The 20,517-nt window shown below is 48.6% G+C and overlaps 6 protein-coding genes across 6 annotated transcripts; all 6 read right to left on the bottom strand.

Annotated features, from left to right (window-relative positions):
- Positions 1–728: 728 nt before the first annotated feature.
- F4812DRAFT_459201 (S-adenosyl-L-methionine-dependent methyltransferase) lies at positions 729–1,770 on the bottom strand (the record flags this gene model as incomplete). The annotated part of the gene is made up of 2 exons (XM_047937497.1): positions 729–898; positions 1,020–1,770. The coding sequence occupies 2 exons, from the start codon at positions 1,768–1,770 to the stop codon at positions 729–731; spliced, it is 921 nt and encodes a 306-aa protein (XP_047790235.1).
- A 416-nt stretch (positions 1,771–2,186) lies between these two features.
- On the bottom strand, positions 2,187–3,876 carry F4812DRAFT_382332 (DnaJ-domain-containing protein). The gene is made up of 3 exons (XM_047932047.1): positions 3,665–3,876; positions 3,510–3,598; positions 2,187–3,442 (listed from the first exon to the last, which is right to left on the bottom strand). Exons 1-3 carry the CDS (start codon positions 3,740–3,742, stop codon positions 2,362–2,364), a joined length of 1,248 nt encoding a protein of 415 aa, XP_047790236.1. The 5' UTR covers positions 3,743–3,876; the 3' UTR covers positions 2,187–2,361.
- A 4,020-nt stretch (positions 3,877–7,896) lies between these two features.
- On the bottom strand, positions 7,897–8,333 carry F4812DRAFT_459204 (uncharacterized protein; the record flags this gene model as incomplete). The annotated part of the gene is made up of 2 exons (XM_047937498.1): positions 7,897–8,093; positions 8,204–8,333. The coding sequence occupies 2 exons, from the start codon at positions 8,331–8,333 to the stop codon at positions 7,897–7,899; spliced, it is 327 nt and encodes a 108-aa protein (XP_047790237.1).
- A 385-nt stretch (positions 8,334–8,718) lies between these two features.
- On the bottom strand, positions 8,719–10,371 carry F4812DRAFT_428120 (Metallo-dependent phosphatase). The gene has a single exon (XM_047934162.1). It carries the CDS (start codon positions 10,208–10,210, stop codon positions 9,323–9,325), a length of 888 nt encoding a protein of 295 aa, XP_047790238.1. The 5' UTR covers positions 10,211–10,371; the 3' UTR covers positions 8,719–9,322.
- A 378-nt stretch (positions 10,372–10,749) lies between these two features.
- On the bottom strand, positions 10,750–15,895 carry F4812DRAFT_471262 (uncharacterized protein; the record flags this gene model as incomplete). The annotated part of the gene is made up of 3 exons (XM_047939074.1): positions 10,750–11,537; positions 11,598–12,375; positions 12,428–15,895. The coding sequence occupies 3 exons, from the start codon at positions 15,893–15,895 to the stop codon at positions 10,750–10,752; spliced, it is 5,034 nt and encodes a 1,677-aa protein (XP_047790239.1).
- Positions 15,896–16,462: 567 nt separating this feature from the next.
- F4812DRAFT_428123 (uncharacterized protein) lies at positions 16,463–17,455 on the bottom strand. Its single transcript, XM_047934163.1, has 6 exons — positions 17,332–17,455; positions 17,258–17,278; positions 17,102–17,197; positions 17,033–17,041; positions 16,881–16,976; positions 16,463–16,803 (listed from the first exon to the last, which is right to left on the bottom strand). The coding sequence occupies exons 1-6, from the start codon at positions 17,405–17,407 to the stop codon at positions 16,772–16,774; spliced, it is 330 nt and encodes a 109-aa protein (XP_047790240.1). The 5' UTR covers positions 17,408–17,455; the 3' UTR covers positions 16,463–16,771.
- Positions 17,456–20,517: the final 3,062 nt, after the last annotated feature.

Consider the following 20,517-nt stretch of genomic DNA (forward strand, 5'->3'; position numbering starts at 1 on the left):
ATGCACTCCACTTGTACCAACAAACCAAATCTCCCAAATGATGAAAATATAGCTACCTCTAACTACCTGCTATTATAGGAATAGTAGAAAAAAGTTCGGCCAATTATGTAGTCCGCACATGAAGACATAAGCTATGCAGCGGGTAATATCACCATAATTGGGCATATACAAACTCCGCTAGTTTTGGTATCATGACGATTATGAATGTTAATCAGAAAGATAGGACTGCTCCTGGTATCATGGGATCAGCCAATAAGCAGCATTACAACATGTGGCAAGGGGTTGACTACATGCCTGTTTGGCAATAATTCGCGACAGATAACACAAAAAAGGTACCGAGGTATATCAAGCCCCTTGACTAAGCTAAGCGCGCTCCTCCCACAAAATAGTCGGGGAAAAAAAATAGGGGTAAAAATGCTCGGCGTGGTTTTACCAGTGATCGTGATGGTAGACGTAGCACAACTTTTTCGAAGTTCTACTGACGGGATTACACACGTAATATCAGGTAAAATAATGAAATTGACTATAAACATTTATATACCTTGTGATCTAATTCCTTGAAGCTTAAAGAAAAAACGAATGCAAAACTATAGAATGAAACCACCCTTAATCACAGCTCAAATAACCTCATACACCTTCATTGCCATGCTCTTGCGATATGCCCATTCCTCGTTTCTTGGAGGTACGCACGACTAGCTAGCTAGTGTGATGATATATATGCCATATATTTATTTCTCGAATACACCCATGACGTGCGGGATGACTTGATGCCACTGCTCGACCGAAGGCTGCCCGACGTTGATCTTCCCCCAAGGCCCGGCCTCTCGCAGCGTCTTCTCAGTACGTCGGTTAAGCTGGCATCCACCGATCATATGCGGCCAGAACAGGTTGAGAAAGCCTGTATAGAGATCGCCGGGAGGTTAGCAATGTCACTTTTTTTTTCGTGTGCATGGAAAATAGCAAAGACAGAGAAAAGGAAAAAAAAAAGGGGGAAGGGGGAGACAAGGGAAACAGCTTACCCTGATACGCCCTCATGTACCAGCTATGCTCGCACCGCACGTGCTCGTACACGTACCACCGCCCTCCCTTCTTCAGGTACTGGTACAGCTCGCGGACGTTCTTCTCCGGCTCGGGGATGCTGCACAGGCACAGGATCGACACGATGCAGTCCACGCTGCCCTTCTCCACGCGCCCCTCCCACTTCGTCGCGTCGTCCAGGTCCTCCACCCCCACCGGCACGATCCGGTACACGTCCTCCAGGCCCGCCGCGGCAATCGCCCGCCGCAGCGCCGGGTGCTGGTCCCGGTTCGGCTCGATCCCGTACACGCGCGTGATTACGCCGTCGACCGCCGCGCGGCTGCCTCCTACGTTCCTCCGCCTCGCCTCGCCTTCGCCTTCACCTTCGCCCGAGGCCCGCACGCACGCTACTTCTGGGTACACGTCGACCCAGAGGCCCGCGCCCGCGCCGACCTCGACGACGGTCCCCGCGAGCCCCGGCACCACCTGCCTGTCGACGACGTCGCCGGCGCTCGCGCGGCCCTCGAGCAGGGGCACGACGCGGATGCCGGCGTCGCGCCGGATGTTGGGGCCCGCCATGCCGCCCCAGAAGTCGTTGAACCAGGCGTCCTGCAGCCGACCCGGGGACAGCAGCACGGCGTACTTGCCCTCGCGCAGGAGCTTGAGGAGGGTCCTCGGCAGGCAGTAGGCCGACATGAGGAGCATATTCCAGGGGCCTAGGAGGCTCGCTAGGGGGGTGCCTGCGCGAGACATGGTGGGAGTAGTAGGAGGTGGGAGGTATGACTCTCCCAGGAGGAAATTTAAGGGGTTAGGGGGGAGAGGGGATGGTAGGGTGGGTGGTGTGAGGAAAGGTAAGAGGGGAAGGGAAAAAAAAAGAGAGAGAAAGGGAAAGGGGGACTGCTGAGTTGATAGTGATCCCCGGGGTCGGCGACTGCCTGGGGTATTTATAGAGCCGAGCATGCGTAAGCCTTGTTTATTAAAACTCGAACCTAGCACCGACAGGCGGGCACCACGCAACCGTGGACCGAGTTGTTCCTATTATTCGTATAGGGCCAGGGCTAAGGGGGGGAAAGCTATTTTGGCCGGCAGAAAAATATCTCCAACTTTTCGATTGGCTAGTCAGTGGAGCATCCTTCCATCACACACAGTGCCAAAAAGACCGTATTAAAGTCGTAGAAGTTATAAGCTTGTTCTGAGCATGTTTCTCTAGCGTCGTCTCATATTATATATACCACCTTATACATTAGGGGTACCTAACACAGCTAATTATATGCAACATTGTTCGTACATTTTATTTTCATATCTCTCACCCTCTCTATCAATTATATAGGCAGGTATCATTCATCATAGCTCATCTTTCTCTTCTTTTATAGGCACGGCGCCTTCCGGTCTCCCGCTATCCTTCTGTAAGTCCACCCCGACCTTACCTCTCCATTTCTGGAACACCGACCAGAAATCCTTTTCCATCCCGGACTCCATCTGGTCCGGCAGTATTACCACGTACTCGACATATAGCTTGCCGAATTGGGTCTGATGATACACTGAGTCACCGTCCTCGTGCCATATCGGCATGCCTTCCCCTTCTATAGTCTCAACATGACCCGGCTGCACAACCTCGCCGCGCTTCCGGCTTAATTTCACGACGTGGCCGTCTAGATGCGTAAGATTGCGGGTCCAGTCGCCCATCCAGGCTTCCCGAAGAGATAGCGCCTCTCGCCAGAACAGATCGTTGCCTTTGCGGCGGAAGAAAGCACCGTCCACGTGATCAGGGTTATCGTTCTCGAAATCGGGCTCCTTTTCGGTGAGGGTCACAACGAGGTCCCCGGCGATCCAATCAGGGCTCGCGTCGGCCTCGTTTTCGTAGACAATCTTGGCGTCTCGGGCCACGCCCCGCTCAATCTTTAGCGAGACAGTAGTTGGCTTGCGGACAACCCTGTTGCCGCCGCATACCGGGCACTTGTGCTTGATCGTCTTGCCCCGACCGCCGCACGCGTCGCAGGTGGTCTGGATCTGCTGGAACATTCCTGGCGCCAGCTGATGCTTAATAATGCGCACACCGTGGCCGCCGCAGTGATGACACGTGTCTACAACGCCGTCCTGCGACCCCGTGCCGTCGCACTCCTCGCATATCTGCTGCTTCTCCCACTGGAACTCCGTGTCTCGACCGTTGTAGAAGTCGCGCAGGGAGATGCCGACCTTGATCTCGATGTCGTGCCCGCGCGGCTGTCCCCTCTGGTAATGACCACCCCCGCCGAAGAAGCGGCTGAACAAGTCGAACGGATCATGGTGGTGTCCGCCCCCCTGGCTACGCTGCTTCAGGCCCTCGTGGCCATACTGGTCGTAGATCTTTCGGGACTCCGGGTCGATCAGAGCCTCGTAGGCCTCGGAGACCTCGACGAATTTGTCTTTCGCTGTTGGGTCACCTCTAGATGTCGCATAAGCTACTAAATTCGCACAGCTAGATTGTTCGGCCTAGCATGAACTAAACTTACGGGTTCTTGTCCGGGTGGTATTTTTTACTTAGTTGTCGATATGCTGTTTTGATCTGCTTATCTGTCGCTTGTCGGTTTACCCCAAGAACCTAATAATAAGGACCAGTTAACATTATTGAATTACCAATTTACTAGGTAATTCTGGGGAGATGTACTTTATAAAAGTCTTCGGCGCAAAAGGCGACTTGGACAAGAATAAAAAGCAATGCTAGGGTTGCCCAATGGAATAACATGATTCCAAGCAAGTGGTGATGGTGATGGTGGTGGTGGTAGGCTTGCAAAGGCCTTGTTTAGGTATGCAAGATCTCGGAGAAAAGAAGGTATGGTATATGGAAGCTAACTGGAAAGAATATTAAGTATAGGCGGTTCTGTGTAAAGCACCGAAGGATAATTCTCCCATGGGTACCGGAAGATCAGCATAGGAATTGGGCCAACGTGGTGTCTTGAGGGCGTCCGGGGGGGGGGATAAGTGGTAAGGAATAATTTATAAGGAAAATTCAAGCTAAAGGAATGCAAAGAAAGGATAGTAGCTAAGGTAATGTGTACCTGAGCTAGGTACTGCTAGGTTGCTAAAAATGAAGCAACAACCCTTCAAAAATACCAGCGTGTCAACGTGTGTGTCAACGTGGTAAGAACTTCCATCTAAGCTAAGGCGCAAGACCCGCTTTGATAAGATAAGCCCTGCAACTTTAAAAAGTGGGTAGATCTTGGCGTTACTTGAAATCGTGATTGGCTGCTAACTCGTGGTGACTCCAAAGGAGGTATGGATCTGTAATCCAGAAAAATACAAGGCAGCTGTGACGAGCTTCTGACTACAACAACATTTTTCCATCCTTGCTCATTACTCATATATCTCCCATCAATTGTCCACATGCTTCGAAATTAATAATTCGAGTCGCCGCATTATTCTCTCCCTATTTACACTTTGCATATGATATTAAACACCGATCATGAGCAACAACAGACGATACGCCTTCATCCCTATGGATGAAGATGAAGTTGGCCCACAAAAGGTCGAGAAGAAATCCAAGAATAAGCGGCGGGACGAGAACGGAAAATCTAGTTCTCATCGAGATTCCCATCACAAGTCTCACCGCACTCGGAGTCGTAGCCGGAATCGTTCGCCGCGGCGCGATCGCGATTCGCATGGGCATAAATCGAAATCGATCCGGAAACGCGCGAACGACGACTTCGACGACAGGTGGGGCGATGAGGAGCCAGGGAGCGAACCGGAACCTTCAGACGATGGACGCGACGAGGAGCCTGAATTCAAAGAATCCGCCGCGAAACGCGTCAAGTTGAGCCATGATGAACAGGATAGGGAAGACGACGGAGCCGATTCTGATACCGCGCGCGATGTTGCCGAGCGGGAAGCATTTGCTAAACGTCTAAAGGAGCGAGATGAGGGCAAATCAAAGAGTGAAGGCAAGGCCGAAAGAGAGAGACAACGTCTAGCCGAGGAGCTTGCAGCAAGCAGGGCTGCAATGCCAGATCTGCGTGAGCGCTCGAGACAAGATTATCTAAAGAAGAGGGAGGCAGAAAGATTAGCACTGTTACGGAAACAGGTCGCAGAGGAAACGGCAGAGCTAAATAGTGGCGTGCGTCTGTCCGAACGAGAAAAAGCCGAGTTCGCGAAGAACAGAGAAATTTTGCGGTTAGCCGAAGAACGACTGCGGATAGACGATCACCGGGATGGGTACTACATGCCAGAAGATTACATCACAGAGAAGGGGAAAATAGATAGGAAACGAAAAGAAGAAGCCTTGTATAAACGATATGTCGAAAGAGACGAATACGGCCAGGAGAAATTTGTAACCGAACACGAGGAGTGGGAAAGAGAGCAGACGCAAAAGGCGAAGGCCCAAATCAACAGGGCAGAAAGAGAGTACGAAGGAGATTATGCCCCTGTTCTTGATCCGGAGCAGTACATCCAGTGGAATCTGGGCTCGACATTGGCAGGAGAGGGGAAAACATTAAATAAGGAACAGAGGTTCCTGGAAGCGCAAATCGAGGCTGCGGAGAAGAGAGCATTATCGATCCAAGAAACTCGAAAAAGTTTACCCATCTATAAGTACAGGGACGAATTCATCGCGGCAATTGACCAATATCAGATCTTGGTCCTCGTTGGCGAGACGGGTAGTGGAAAGACTACACAGTTACCACAGTACTTGCACGAAGCCGGTTATACGAAAGGGGGTAGGAAAGTGGGCTGTACGCAGCCTCGACGAGTTGCAGCTATGAGTGTAGCAGCTCGAGTAGCAGAAGAAATGGGAGTCAAGGTTGGCAACGAAGTCGGTTACTCCATCCGATTCGAAGACGCCACCAGCGATAAAACTATCCTGAAGTATATGACTGACGGCATGTTACTTCGAGAGTTTATGACGGAGCCAGATCTTGCAGGTTACTCAGCCTTGATGATTGACGAGGCGCACGAACGGACAGTTCATACCGATATCCTACTCGCTTTAGTGAAAGATTTGGCTAGGGAACGGCCGGATTTGAAGCTGCTCATTTCCTCAGCTACGATGAATGCTGAGAAATTTGCAAAATATTTTGACGACGCTCCGATTTTCAACATCCCGGGAAGAAGGTATCCCGTCGATATTTACTATACCCCGGCACCCGAAGCGAACTATTTGACAGCTGCTATTACGACTATATTCCAGATTCACACTACTCAAGGAAAAGGAGACATTCTGGTATTCTTGACAGGTCAAGACGAGATCGAAGCTGCAGAGCAACAGTTAACAGACACGGCAAGAAAGCTCGGAAATCGAGTCAAGGAACTGATTATCTGTCCCATCTACGCCAATTTGCCTTCCGAGCTCCAGAGTAAAATCTTTGAACCGACTCCAGAAGGTGCCCGTAAAGTTGTACTTGCTACCAATATCGCCGAGACAAGTTTAACCATCGATGGAATTACCTATGTGATTGACCCTGGATACGTAAAGGAGAACGTCTATAATCCAGCAACAGGCATGTCTAACCTTGTTGTCGTTCCGTGTTCCCGAGCCTCTGCGAATCAGCGCAGCGGACGTGCCGGTCGTGTTGGCCCCGGTAAATGCTTTCGCCTTTACACCAAATACGCGTATATGAACGAAATGGACGAGTCAACCACACCGGAGATTCAGCGAACCAACCTCAACAGCGTCGTGTTGTTGCTGAAATCTCTTGGTATTAACCAACTACTCGAGTTCGAATTTATGGATCCACCTCCTACCGAATCCTTAATTGGGGCGTTAAACCAACTTTTCGCGCTGCAGGCTCTAAATCACAAAGGAGAACTTACCAAGGTTGGCAGACAGATGGCCGAATTCCCTACGGACCCGATGCTTGCGAAGGCTGTCCTTGCTGCGGATAAGTTCAAATGTGTCGACGAGGTTTTGTCGATTGTATCCATGCTGAGCGAAGCTTCAGCCCTGTTCTTCCGACCAAAGGATAAGAAGATACACGCTGATAGCGCCCGCAACCGTTTTACTGTTAAGGAGGGTGGCGATCATCTAACGCTTCTGAATATCTGGAATCAGTGGGTTGACAGTGACTTTTCACCCATCTGGGCACGCGAGAATTTCCTGCAGCAGCGCTCTCTAACTCGCGCTCGGGACGTTCGCGACCAACTTGCGAAGCTCTGCGAACGTGTGGAAGTAGCGCCATCTACATGCGGCTCAGCCAACATCGAGCCTATTAAGAAGGCGCTTACCGCAGGCTTCTTCCCGAACGCGGCCAAACTCCAGCGAAGCGGCGACAGCTACCGGACCGTGAAGAACAATACTACGGTGTGGATCCACCCGAGCTCGGTGCTCATGAAATCAGATCCGCCGGAGAAGATGGTCATTTACTACGAGCTGGTGCTCACCAACAAGGAGTACATGCGTAGCTGTATGCCTATCAAGCCGCAGTGGTTGAACGAGGTGGCGCCCCATTTCCACAAGAAGAAGGATCTGGAGGAGCTCGAGGAGAGGAAGATGCCCAAGGGACACTCTGGACGATGATGATGAATGGAGCGCTGGTTTCTTGGATATATTTCCCTAGGTACCTAACCTACCTCCTACCTAGGTACCGAAGTTGGGAATTGAGTTTGAATGCATGAGCGGAACTATGAAGTAAGCCAGCCGTATAGGGTATATAAGTGATATATAATATTAACTCCGAGTATTATGTTCAACGTAGTACATGATAACGTTTCATTCCTATACGAAGGCTTAGGTAGGTACCTAAAGTTTTAGCTCACTCTTATATGCGAAGCATACACAGCAATCACATATAACGTGACTAGTCGTGATAAATAGGTCAGTTCTATTATGTTAGATACCCATGCTAGGTGCCTAAGGAGGTGCCTAAAGTAATAAGGTCATTCACTTCATCGCGGTGATTTCAGATAGATGGTCTATTTCAGCAGGGCCTCCTCGCCGGGCTTAGGAACCAACTCCTCGTGGCGTCTCAAGTCCATGGGCTTCTCGAGGAGGGGCACGACGAAGGGGTCGAAGGTCTTCCAGTACGGGTTCTCGAGGTGGTACTTCTGGCTCCCCTCGTTCTCGAAGCGCTCCACGATGGTGAATTCTTGCGGGTCGTGGATCGATTGCACTGGCAGTTTTGAGGTGAGAATTTGATCAGGTCTAGGTAGTAGGTACGTATGAGGTAGATATAAAATTTAAGGTATAAGGTATGAGTAATAAGTAATAAGTGCGACTTACTGACGAACCAAGATATGGTCTCCTTGTCCTTGGAGTATATGGCTGAAGCTTCGTTGAGCTTGGCGTGAAGCTTGGCGATGTTTTCCTCGCCGGGCTTGGCGCGGAGGTGCACGACTATAGTGTAGACCATGATGGTGGTGTTTGTCTGTGTTTCTCTGTGTGTGTATGTGTGAGTTGAGTGGTAGTGAGTTTTCGGGTTAATGTTATGAAGATGTGAGTGAGCAGCTAGCTGTCTTATATTGCGTATGAGGGGTTTGGCGTTACTCTCAGACTTGTTTGTAATGTGAATTACCTCCACCTTACCTCCGCATTGGTTCCCGGTCTAAAGCTATTTGATTGGCTGGAGCTACGTAGTTTGTACTTAAGTCATGGAGCTAGCGGTAGGTAGTGAATTTGGTTGGAATCTATGATTTACTAGGGGAACTAGATCACTCCTAATTTAATAGGTTAGGCAGGAGGTAGGTTGATTTATGTGAGAGCGACTAAAATATACCTATGATTGGTGAAAAATGATTGCTACCTTCTACCTGCAAGTATGTTAAAGAACTGGCTGCTGCCGTTAGGTAAAGAGGTCATCATAAGTAAGTTGCTACCATTCTTACTACTTTCAATCATACTCCGTTGCCGGTATGAAACGAACATTCTATATAAGTATATATTAGAGGAGTTTTAAGTCGTTAAAAATCATTCACTCCGTCTTATCATGCTGCCTTAATTACCTCCTTAAGAGTCTTAACTTATCATGAAGCTCTCGTGAAATCTTATCGATTTCCGCGCCGGGCTATCTCAAGCTACGAGCAAAACTTACACGTTTCCTTGGTGCACTAACTTCTATATCTCATCTATCTTGATTCGGATCTCGTAAACACTAAGTTCGTGTCACTAGACCTCTACTTTAGAACGGTGATGAACAATCTAAAAGCGGGCAAAGAATGTATGGGCCGTATAATGCCTTCTCTATACCGGGAAACAATGTAATGCCTCGTATCTCATACCTCTATCATGCATGTAATCCGTATTTGTCCTCGTACCTCGTACCTCATACCTCATGCCCCATACCTCATGCTCATCCCCCCCTTCTCTCTTCTGACCTCCCTCCACCCCTACCTAGTATTTCCATCACACCCACCTCCGCCACCTCATCTCCGCCTCCCCGCCCAGCGGCGCCTCCGGCCCGGGCAATATCTCCCTCAGCACGTCGTTGATATCCCTGCCCGAGGCGTGCACGTCCCCCCACTGCTTCGGGTACCCGAGACTGACCTCCTCGAACCGGACGCCCTTCTTCCAGTCCGTCCGCGGCACGTGCAGGTGTCCCGACACCACCACCTTGGCCGGGAACCGCGTGTGCCAGTCCTCCGTCTCCTTGGTCCCGCACCAGAGGCTGAACCGCGGCACCCGCGGTATGTACACCAGGTCCTCCCGCAGCGGCCAGTGGTTCGCGATCACGAGCCCGGCGTCTGGGTGCGCGGCCGCCGCCTCCGCGAGCTTGGCCTCGAACTTCCGCACCAGCGCCCGGCACCACTCGTCCCGCGTCGCGTACGGGTCCGGGTGCAGCAGGAACTCGTCCGTCGCCACCGTGTCCGTCTCCTCGGCCCACCGCAGCGCCTTGTCGCGGCTCACGTCCGCGGGGCGGAAGCTGTAGTCGTACAGGGTGAATATGGGGGCGACGACGGCGGGCCCGCCTTCCCCCTCCCATCGCACGAACTCGTCCTCGGGCGTGTGCACGCCGTGCCTGCGCGCCGTCTCCACGCAGAACTCGTACTTGCTCTCGCCGCGCAGGTCCGGCCGCGACGACTGCATCGTGTACAGCTCGTGGTTGCCGGGGCACCAGAACACCTCCTTGAAGTTACGCTTCGCCGCCGAGAAGGCGAGCTCCAGGTGCTCGGCCGTCTCGCCTATGTCGCCGCATAGGATCAGCCCGTCGTCCGGGTGCGGCTTGAGTTCCTGCAGCGCTTTTCTGTTGAACTCGTAGCTCAGGTGGAGATCTCCGATGGCGTAGAGCTTCATAATGGCGCGGTTGCTAGCATTGCTTGATTTTAGGTACCTAGGATAAGTTCGGATGATGACGAAATGAGGTACCTTAGGTAGGTAGGTAGTAAATCAAAATTGATGACTTGCGATTCAACAAATTTCGTAGGCTTATCATTATGCCCGAAGAGCCAATTGGGTCTTGCTTACTCTATATTTTCCGTTCGTACAATGTCAGTACCTGGGAATGAGAACCCTATGGCTTTCCTTATGCATTAAAACGTGATATAGATATAAGGTAACTCCCTGTTACATATAAGGGTTTAGATGCATACCTACCTAGGTACCTAGGTACAGATGTGTTCTGTATCGGCACGACTAGAAGAGTTACAAATAGACGAGACAGAGACAAACACAAACACACTCAAAATGAGAAAAAGGTTCAAAGTTGATTAGGTACCTATCTAGGTCGAGAATTTACTAAATCAGGTACTCTAACGATATTGATATAGGGTTGAATACTATCCTCCGATTCGACTTCGGAATTCCGGTCGCCCGCCCCTTGTTTGCACTGCTCATTAATCTTGCTTTGTTGTCTTCGAATTTCTACGGCTGGATTTCCCGCCCAAGCCAACATCTTCGAATTCCATACTTGCAGATTTGACCTTGCTCGCAAACATGTGACCCCCATGTTGCTGAGCTATTATTTCGAGTTCCGCCTTGCCTGGCTTGATCTCACTTTTGTCTTCACCGCGTTGCTCTGAGCCCCCGGGTTCAGCAGGTCTAACCTTTGGTTCAGTATGAGATATATGTTCGCCCTGGGTTGCGTCCATTTCGATCACACAATCTCCCGTATTAGATTCGCTGCCTCGCAGATTCTTCTTCTTGAAATCGCTGTATGGTTGGACCTTGGAGATCATATGGGATGAATGATCGTCCATCGGTATCCATTCATGATCGTCGTCCGACTCGTTGTCCGATTCGTCGTCCAATGACGAAGCTTCGGCTTCTTCCAGCACAGCTTGACCCATGACGCACTCGCGCTCGACATAGACCTCACGGGGTAATGAGGCGTGCTGATGTTCAAGTCCGGCCCCAGGTGGACCTAGTGGACCTATATCGTCGGGGTCATCGCGTGAAGTGTCATCGTGCTCACTACCGCGGCTGCGTTTGCTCCGCTTGCTTGCTTTGCGGACAATGTCCCCAATAATTTCTGCGCCCTGGTGGATATCACCAATCATCTCATGGCGTCTTCGGTCAATTTCATCCCGTGCTAAGTTCACCGTCTGCCGATTGAGATGGATACCTTTGTCAATCAGTCGGTTTTTCTTGCGAATTTCGCTCCATCGAGTCAAGGAACCCAGCTCTAGGATATTCATGCGACGGAATTTTTCTAATGGGTTACCAAGAATAATAGGCCTCTAACCAACTTCTTCAGTGATCTCGGAGACATCTTTAACACCATTAGCTTTGGCGGCAGCTATTGCGGAGGCACGACGGCGTAAACTGTCTCGACGTTCTTCCGTCCATCTTTCCATCTCCAGGCTCTTTGAGTTGGGTATTATTTGCACCCTGCGGAAACGAGCAAACACGGCTAGGAGTAAAAGAGAGTGTAAAAACAAGATGGAAGCGACAACGCCAGTTGCAGCTCTCTGTCCCAGACTCCGTGTGACTATGCCGCCAATACCGGTGGCTCCAGCAGCAAGTATAAAACCGATGCTGTGAATGATGTTCCATCCAGCGGTCACTCGGGGAAAAGATGAATAATTCGTTCGCTTTATACCATCCTTTCCCAACCTAGTTCGACCAGTCATACCCGGTTGAAGGTCGGAGCAATCCCATGTTTCCATCAATATGCCATTGCACTCGGCTATTGCAAGACACGACAAGAATCCGATTATAGCCGCGAGTGAGCAGGGGAATGCTAGATGAATAGGTGGGCCAGATGAAACAATGGTGTATAGAATTCCGGCAATGGGTAGTACGATAATGAAAATGGCTCGTCGAACGAGGTGTGAGGTCCATGTTACTGACCTGTCAAAGGTCATATCGTTTGTCGGCGGGCCTGTCCAGCGAGACCGCGAAAAGAGATTTGCCTTTTGGAATGGCACAGCTGCAAGCGCACCTACGGCGACTGATGAGACAGTAGCGCCTACATACGGAGACCGGAAGTGGTAGTTTCTAGAAGTTAGAGAACCCAGGAGCTTTAGATTGTTAGCGGATAACACAAGCTCATGAAGCGTGGGATAGACTTACAACCATGACCAAAACCACTTGCGCATATATCCATGCGGAATATACGGCCATAACAACGAACCCTGGTTGACGAAGCATTTCAAGAGACAGAGCAACTCCGTGATACATCTCCTGTCCCCACCATTTAGGTCCATCCTTGACTCGATGCATCATAATTTCCCCGCGAGCTACTCTTCGAGATACTCCTAACGGCGTTCTGACTTCGGCCACAGAACGTCTCCAAGCCGATCGTCGCACTTCCGGGCATAGCACGTTAAGAAGGAGAACGACTGCAATCAGCATTATGCTGATGTAAAGCCCCCACGATGGTTTTAAGGTGTCGATGACCAGAGCACCGACCAGAAAACCAACGCCCAATGAGCCGATGAAGCACCATGTCCAAACGCCCAGCCAAATTCCGAGCCCGCCTCCGTGCCTCCTTACGTCGTATTGGTCGACAACCTCTTGATGCGGATTGCTGCTCATTAGAGATGCGCCAAAGAGGTCGGTAAGTATCGAGTGAAAGTTCATACTTGCGAACCCTAAAGCACAGCCCATGATGGCTCTGGGCAAAAGCAACGCCCAGCGCCAAATGCTGGTATATGGAGACCTGGGTATGCTTACTGCAACGGCCTGTGGGAACAGAAGCGGCATAGCTATGCAGAGGCTACATAAGATGTAGGGCTTCCGGCCATGTAACAGCGGAAGCGGCCAGCAGAAAAAGGTCGTGAGAGCCATTCCAAGATATAACACGACGTTGCCAATGATCGAGTAATGGTGAAAATCCGCGATGAAATATTGAATTGACGGCACCAATCCTGCATATATTCCTACCAAGACGCCAATTAAGGCAGTACTGATGCATGCAACAGAGGCGACAAATCTCTTACGAATAGGAGACCAGTCGCGAGCTATAATAGGCTGTCGCTTCACAGACTTGGCAAGGCTGAATCTCTGACCATCCCTGATACTTACGTGGGATCTCTTTCGAAGACTAATATTTCGCAACTCGTGAATTTTCCTGCGAGCCGTCTTCCTCCGAACTCTTCCGACTTTAGAAGGCAATCCATTCTGATTACTCGATATGGTTTCATTTAAGCTATACACATCTGCATCTTTGCGGCAGCCCTCTGAAATGGTAGCAGCTCGACGGTGATAACCCTCAATTCCTAGAGAGTCTTCGCTGAGGTTCTTGGAACTGTTCCGAAGAGTGATTGGTGGTTGATGAAACACACGGATATACTCTCTAACTTCTCTGCTGTTGGGGACACCCTTAGTATGTGGTTTTATGACACCAGTGGGTTCATCCTCCTCATATGCCTGAGGCATTGGAGATAAGTATCGTCTCTTGAGTTCATTACCTGGCGGTGGCATAGGCAAGGCATAGTTCCCACCATAAACTTGAGGACGCACTTCACCGCTTGCTCTATGTTTGTGTCTGGACTTTCGAACGCCGCGGGTATTCGATCCATGTTGTATATTTGACCGCGTGACATTTCCGCTGCGTATATCGGGCTCCAATTCACCTTCTTCTCTTTCCGACTTCGAAGAAGTGTCAGGGTCGTTGGCCTTCTCGCCAGCTGTATCCACGGCAGTATCAGGCGGTACATCAGAGATTGTATGACGATGCGAGTTTTTCGTCAAGTCTCTCCCCTGGATTTCTGGTGTATCTGATAAGATTGGATGGCTCTCAAACGCCCCAGTTGTATCTTTTAGGCGAGAAATGAGCTCCCCATCATCTCCATGCCCGCAATGGTCATTTTCTGTAGCTTCGTTGGCGAGGGAAAGTGCTTCGCTAAGCAGCTTTTCAAGGTTATGCACGGCCGTATCTATGGTTCCGGCTTCCTTTGAGGTTTTCCCTGAGAATGTTGTCGCTCTAGAAATCAATACATCATCGTTGTCGTCAGGGTAATCGTCATGATTGGCGTGGCGAGGATGGACCTTCTCCGGTAGTTGCGTCAGGTTTGAAGGACTGGACTCTTCATACCCTAAAAATTGACGAAACCATGCTGCGGCACGCCCAGCGTCGATCCCCTCTGGCAATATGCTTTGTTCTGTAGTATCCTTATCACCGCCGGTAGGTTGTGCAAAGGAAGTTGGGGAAACGGAAGATGTTTGGACTTCTACGTCTTGCCCGTGGCGCGAAAGGGCAGTTCTGTCTTGCGAAGGACTATTGCTAAAGTATTTTCCAAGCGATGATATACTTGCGTTCGTATAACGGATGTTTTCTTGATTGCCACTCGATTCTGTAAGTCTTGCAACAGCTTTAGAGGCATTATCGAAGCTTTTTGGAGAAGCTGAGTATTGGCTAGCACTTAGCGAAGGGTGGTGTTCAATATAAGGCGCACCAATAGATTTATCTATCGGTCCCGATGAAGAAATAGGAAATGCCTCTCTATTTTCGGCCTGAGATATGGGGTTATCCATAAGTTCACTGTTGACCTCGGCCTTTTCACCCTCTTGGCTCCCAAACCCTCGTAGGAATCCCCAATACGGAGTCGATTTTTCTAAGTCCTGAATCTGTTGAGCATTCTTCTTGACAGATAGCCTTGGGGTTGAGTTTTCCTCTGTTCTGAAAGTGGCAGATGCCGGCTCATGATAGGGCTGAACTTTCTGAACCCCAATGTGGCCTTCGTGCGGTTCACTACGGTGTGTCCTCGCTCTAGGTGTATTCTGCGGCATGCGGATTTTTGGTGCAAGACTATGGCCATGATGGATCTGCTCTGGAACATAAGGCTCTTCCGTAATGGGGTCCTTTTGGGTGGAAACTTTGCTTTGGTGGATAACCTTCTTTTGCTCGGCTTCTTCAAAAGCGGGTTTGACCTTGGACATATGAAAGTGCCCATAGTGTTTTTCGTTGGTAAATGGTAACCCAACGGCTGGACGAACTTTGGTAGCGTGGGTATGATTGTTATGAATATGCTCGGAAACATCAACCATGTCTTCGCATATGTCACCTCCTGAAAGATCACGACGTACCCAGCCAGTTAATATGGGATCAGACAGCTCAGAAGCTGGCTTGCTCGGTGGCGTCCTGATGGGAGAATCACGCTCAACAGCAAGCCCAGCATCGCAGAAATCAGCGCCCACGATTAGACCAGGGTGGTGGATCTCCGCGTGCTTGCCCGCGGGGTGTATCGTAGGGTCAATGCACACCACGCCGGGTCGTCTTTTTTCGTCAAGAGCAGGGATTGCTTGTGCTTGACTTTCGAGGTCGGCATTTGACGACTTTCTTGTTGGTATCAATACAGATGAGAGTTCTTGCTTCATGGTAACTTTACTCTTAGTGAGTTCCACAGAGCCTTTCGTTAGAACCGGAGGTATAGGCAAGTCCCTGGTTAGTTGCTCCTCTACATCTTCGGATTTCAACAGTGCATGGCGGTATGATTTTGACCCTGTAGAATGAGCGGATACTGGGCGCTTTTTCGCAGCTTTCAGCGAGGGAGTTGAGCTACTAGGACGCAGGCTCATATTTGTTTTTGACTCCATGGTTGTCGTTATCCTAGAAGACAGTGTTTAAGATACCAGTCCGATGTCGCCGACCGAAAACATTGGTTCTTGACCAACTGCCGCGCAGGCCTATTCGAAAAGTGGTTACCAACCCGCCGCCTCTATATTGGTTGGTGGCAGAAAAACTAACACAAACCACCAGTCCTACGAATTCCAAAGCAAAAGTCATAGCCAGTTCGCCTCGGAAATACAGGAATTCGGTGTAGGTTTCCAAAAGCAGAACACGGAGTAAGGTTATAAGTTGTTAGTAAGTACCAGATATTTGTGTGATAGTGATAATATAGGTACCATTAGGGGCAAATGTGAAAAGAGGAAAAGGATTGCGTTCATAGTAAAATTGTTGTTAGTAAAAGAGTATGATCGATTGTAGCTTTTCAGCGATACTTCTTATACCTATACCGCCATGCGCGCTTTCTAGATTTTCATCTGTTGCAGATGCATAATTCTTATCCTCCATTTCCATCTTAAGGCAAAAGGGGCAACTACAAGTCATGAATATAAACTGCCCACCTTAGTAACGGAAGGAACCATATGTGTCCATTTTTGCGATCAAATAGTAGTTAGATAAAAATTCCACTCCTGAGTTTGTAAGCATTAGGTGCCCAGGTATAACTACGTAACCTAGTACCTAAATAGAGCATACAAGAATAAAATATAATAACGTTGTCAGGTCTTGGCAAGCCCCTAATGGGATGGCTTTCTTGTTGACATAGAATCATAATCCGTCACATCCGCCCCAAGTACAAACGATATTCTGCTATATAATCGAACTATCAATAGACCTTTAGTATAATAGCCCATATAATGTAAGGTCGTACCCTTGGCGCTCTTGATAGCCTATCATTTTACACCATTTCAAGCTGTCGGCGTAGGAGTGGGAAGTGGTGCTATTCGCAAGTTAGATAACAGCACCATGTCATATATATATATACCTTATATAGGTAAGTTGTGATTTGTAACTAACACGTAGTAGTAGGGCGGCCAGGGCGACCGGTAGGGTGAGGTCGACTGGTGGGCTTCGGTCGACCCGTTGGTTGAGGACGACTAGTAGGGCGAGGGACTGTCCAACCTATATTAGTTTATTGCTATTTGCGATATCATGATCTATCAACTCACGGCCAGGGACTGTAAGGTTTATTAGCTTATATGTATGATAGAATAGACAGATAGATGGGAATATCTTACAGCCAGAGCCAGTTGGTAGTGGCGGGAATGGCCAAGAGGTAGGCAGTGGGGGAAGCGAAAAGCTGACGGTAGGCAAACCAGTAGGATGCGGGTGAGCTAGACGACATATGTTAGCATAGGTGTGTAATTAAGCCCATGGGGGGGAATAGTATTTACCCTCTGCGTCTTTACCAGGCACTATCATGCGCGTTAGTCGTGTATCATTGACGCCTGGATAAGATCTGACTTACACTGGTTTTGAGACTCCTGGTTCACAGGTGCTGCGGCAGCGAGCCCGAAGAGCAGGAGAGTTACGATTCCTTTCATGATGATTATCTTATGACTGAGTGAAGGCTTGATAGTGATTTGATTCAGTTCTTGTTTTACGAGGAGGTCATAGGGATATATATACATGTGTTCCTGACCAGGCGGAGAGACTTCTCCTTTTCCAAAACTATAAACCACCGGCCCATGCCCATAGTTACTTAGAGGATGTAACTTCTCGGCGAATTATCGAAAAGGTATATGTGAAGCCTAATCTACATATCTCTCTCCTCGCTCATGCAGCTGTAAATCTGTTCCCAATCCTATTATCGGATGCCACAAACAGGTAGGTAGTACGGTGCAAAACTGGATAGCTATCAAGTAATGCAGGAACATCGGAACAAGCTTTGCCAAGGCTCAAAAGGGCAAGGCGACGCATGGCATTGGAAGAGGTTTAGAATGCTGGTTGGTCAATTGAAGGGAGCTGCAGTCTAGTTTCAGCCTGCCGGTTCCGACACGTAACCTACCTAGGTACACATAGCTTAGAAGCCATTCAGATCGACATGTGTAAATTACTCTCTTGATTAACCGAATCCTGTCCTGTCATTAATACTACATTTGACGCGTCATCTGGAATGTTGCAAGAAGGGCTACAGTCGTTGTGATGCCATCCGTCCCTGTCTAGGTCGTGATAACGTTGCACTTTTTCTGTAACATCTATGGGAATCCCTTCATTGTTGGTAATTAATTTTCAGGTAATTGCCGTAATTTATCCATTTATCCTGTCTAGGGTGATGACTTTTGCAAACCGAACCCGTATTGTTTAGAGAATTGCAACGCTGCTCCATGGGCCTTTGGGGAATGCGGAGCGAGAATCTTAAAAGTTTGAAGAAATAGGAGTACATGTCAATCATAATACGTTTTTTCAAGGGTCGAACAAACACTGACCTAGGAAGCAAGCAAGCTGGAATTCTCAAGACTTTGAATACCTGTGTCGCAGGAATAGAGAAGGATGAGTCAATGTGTGAGAGCTGGGTATCTGTGATTGAAGAGTCCTAGCATACATGAATAATACTTCAATTCGGTAGCAAAAAGGACTTAACCTTAACCTAGAATCTGACAATGTTGTTAACCTGAACTACCTAGGTAGGTAACGTTAAGCTACATATTAGCCGGTGGGAGTTAAGCTAGCAGAATGCCGTCAAAATAAGTGCCTAACACCAACCAATATTCCTTCCACCAACCTTTTTTTAGCGAATATAAAGACAAATTAAATTCAAAAAAAAGTTTCCATATAGAGCAAAATTTTATAATTATTCTAGTAGTCATTTCGATAGCCTACGAGACGATTCGGTAAAGCTATGCGTATAGCAAAATAACCTGCTTGGTAATGGAATAGGCACTCTTTTGACGCCATTCTGCCTGGTCAGATATATCGTGGATCCTTTTACTAGGTACCCAGGTACATAAGGTAGGCAAGAAAAGAAATATTATACACAAGTGGGTAGACTATTGAATTTCTAGATTTCAGTGGTGAGACTTGACTCCGGTGGACTAAAGCAGAACGGGCATACGGTAAGCGTACCTAACATACAGTATATTACCTAACAAGCAATTAATACAATGATTATTACCAGTGGGCTGAAAGCGCAGAGTAAGCTTATATGGTATGAGGCTTCAGCTTCTTATTAGTAAGATTTGATGTGAATCATGAAAAATTGAGAAGAATGTAACCGGTTTCTCATCAAATTATTGGGAATGTCTGTAAACTATTCCGAAGATGAGGTAGGTTGTTACAATTGTTGGTGAAAGACCACTAAAAGTTGGTAGGATCCACAATAACTGCCTAACGCCTCACTCAATCCGCCGGGCCCGGTTTTGAGAAGCCGGCATAGTATAAGGCACCTGGGCAGCAGGTGTTGAGGCCAGACTTCGTAAAGGAAACCCAATGACGACATAGTTCTGGCCTTTCTTATTTTCCAGTGCTACGGAACACGAGAACATTACCTAGTAGGCCTGACGAATATTTTGGAAAGCGCAGAAAACGTGAAGAATATTTGAGAAGCAGCTGGAGAGGAAAGTGCGCATCTATAGGCCACGGGACCCAACTTACATAGTACATGGGTAAAAGGCTGCATATGCTATGCACATAATTCAACCCACTTACCAATTAAATACCAATTAAACCGCAGCAAGCGAGACTAGAAGCTATCACAGCCACAGCCCAAACAATGATCACAAGGTGATGAAAAAAATGTCTTACCTCTTATCATCATCAGCAGCAATAACCACAACCCTCTCTGTCTGCCTAGGTAGTCTGTAATAAGAAATAAGTCCTACAATACAATCGATAACGGAGGCTATGTCAATTTTTTCTTAAATACTTTCCTCTAAAATTGTTCATGTTAGTTATTGCTTCGCGGCTGTGTTATTTCATGTTCGATACCAACAACTGAGCGATATAAAGACGAATCAGAATATTGATTAGTTCGGGAACCCCGCATCTATCTGAACCTTGGAAGCTGAGGGTCTCTCGTCTTTTTTTCCACATCGATCTGCGCAAATAAAACTGCAAACGCATACGGATCCCAAGGCGCAGCGCAAAAGGGCGGGCTCCATACGTTCTTCCAAGGAAAATCAAGAATCCAGGGGACCTGGAGAACCGGCAAGCCTGGAGACTAAATAGCCACGAGGCAGGGCAAGCATGGCAAGGTTGAGAAGCAACTAACATCACTTATTACCTACCAAACTACTGCAATACTGTCATTTAGTCTCACTCCTCCCCTCCCTCTGCTCCTCCACAAAAGCTCCGAACGCCAAGTAACCAACCACGTTGGGCTGCTCGTTAGAGTCACAGTCGGCGCCCCCTCGGGAACCCGTTCATCCATTTGCCCATCACCCAGGATCTGTCGCTCTTCCCGATCATTCTCGAGCCCAACTTAACGGGCGAAAGTCCTGCGTGACGCTTTCCATCATCCCATATCGTCACCAGTCTTCTTTTCTTCTAGTCGCGATATATATAGTTCTTGGTACTTGTCATCATTTAGTTTAGTTTAGGTAGCTATATACCTTCTACCCCTCATAATTTCTCATAATTCGCGTTCATTCTCATCTTCGCAATTTTATTTGAAATCAAACCACCTGCGCTTCGGTGACGTCACTATCTCCGAGCT

This window comes from Daldinia caldariorum (assembly GCF_022478825.1).
Source record: "Daldinia caldariorum strain CBS 122874 unplaced genomic scaffold F4812scaffold_8, whole genome shotgun sequence".
In the NCBI taxonomy this organism is placed as follows: Eukaryota; Fungi; Ascomycota; class Sordariomycetes; order Xylariales; family Hypoxylaceae; genus Daldinia; species Daldinia caldariorum.

Excerpts from the sequence above, each read along its gene's own strand:
- F4812DRAFT_382332 (XM_047932047.1), bottom strand. The coding sequence starts at position 3,742 with ATGTTATTCCATTGGGCAACCCTAGCATTGCTTTTTATTCTTGTCCAA. Across the intron at positions 3,599-3,664 it reads GCGCCGAAGACTTTTATAAA|GTTCTTGGGGTAAACCGACA; the intron begins GTACATCTCCCC and ends CCTTATTATTAG. Across the intron at positions 3,443-3,509 it reads TACCACCCGGACAAGAACCC|AGGTGACCCAACAGCGAAAG; the intron begins GTAAGTTTAGTT and ends TGCGACATCTAG.
- F4812DRAFT_428120 (XM_047934162.1), bottom strand. The coding sequence starts at position 10,210 with ATGAAGCTCTACGCCATCGGAGATCTCCACCTGAGCTACGAGTTCAAC.
- F4812DRAFT_428123 (XM_047934163.1), bottom strand. The coding sequence starts at position 17,407 with ATGAAAGGAATCGTAACTCTCCTGCTCTTCGGGCTCGCTGCCGCAGCA. Across the intron at positions 17,279-17,331 it reads CCAGGAGTCTCAAAACCAGT|TGCCTGGTAAAGACGCAGAG; the intron begins GTAAGTCAGATC and ends CGCGCATGATAG. Across the intron at positions 17,198-17,257 it reads GCCTGGTAAAGACGCAGAGG|CTCACCCGCATCCTACTGGT; the intron begins GTAAATACTATT and ends TATGTCGTCTAG.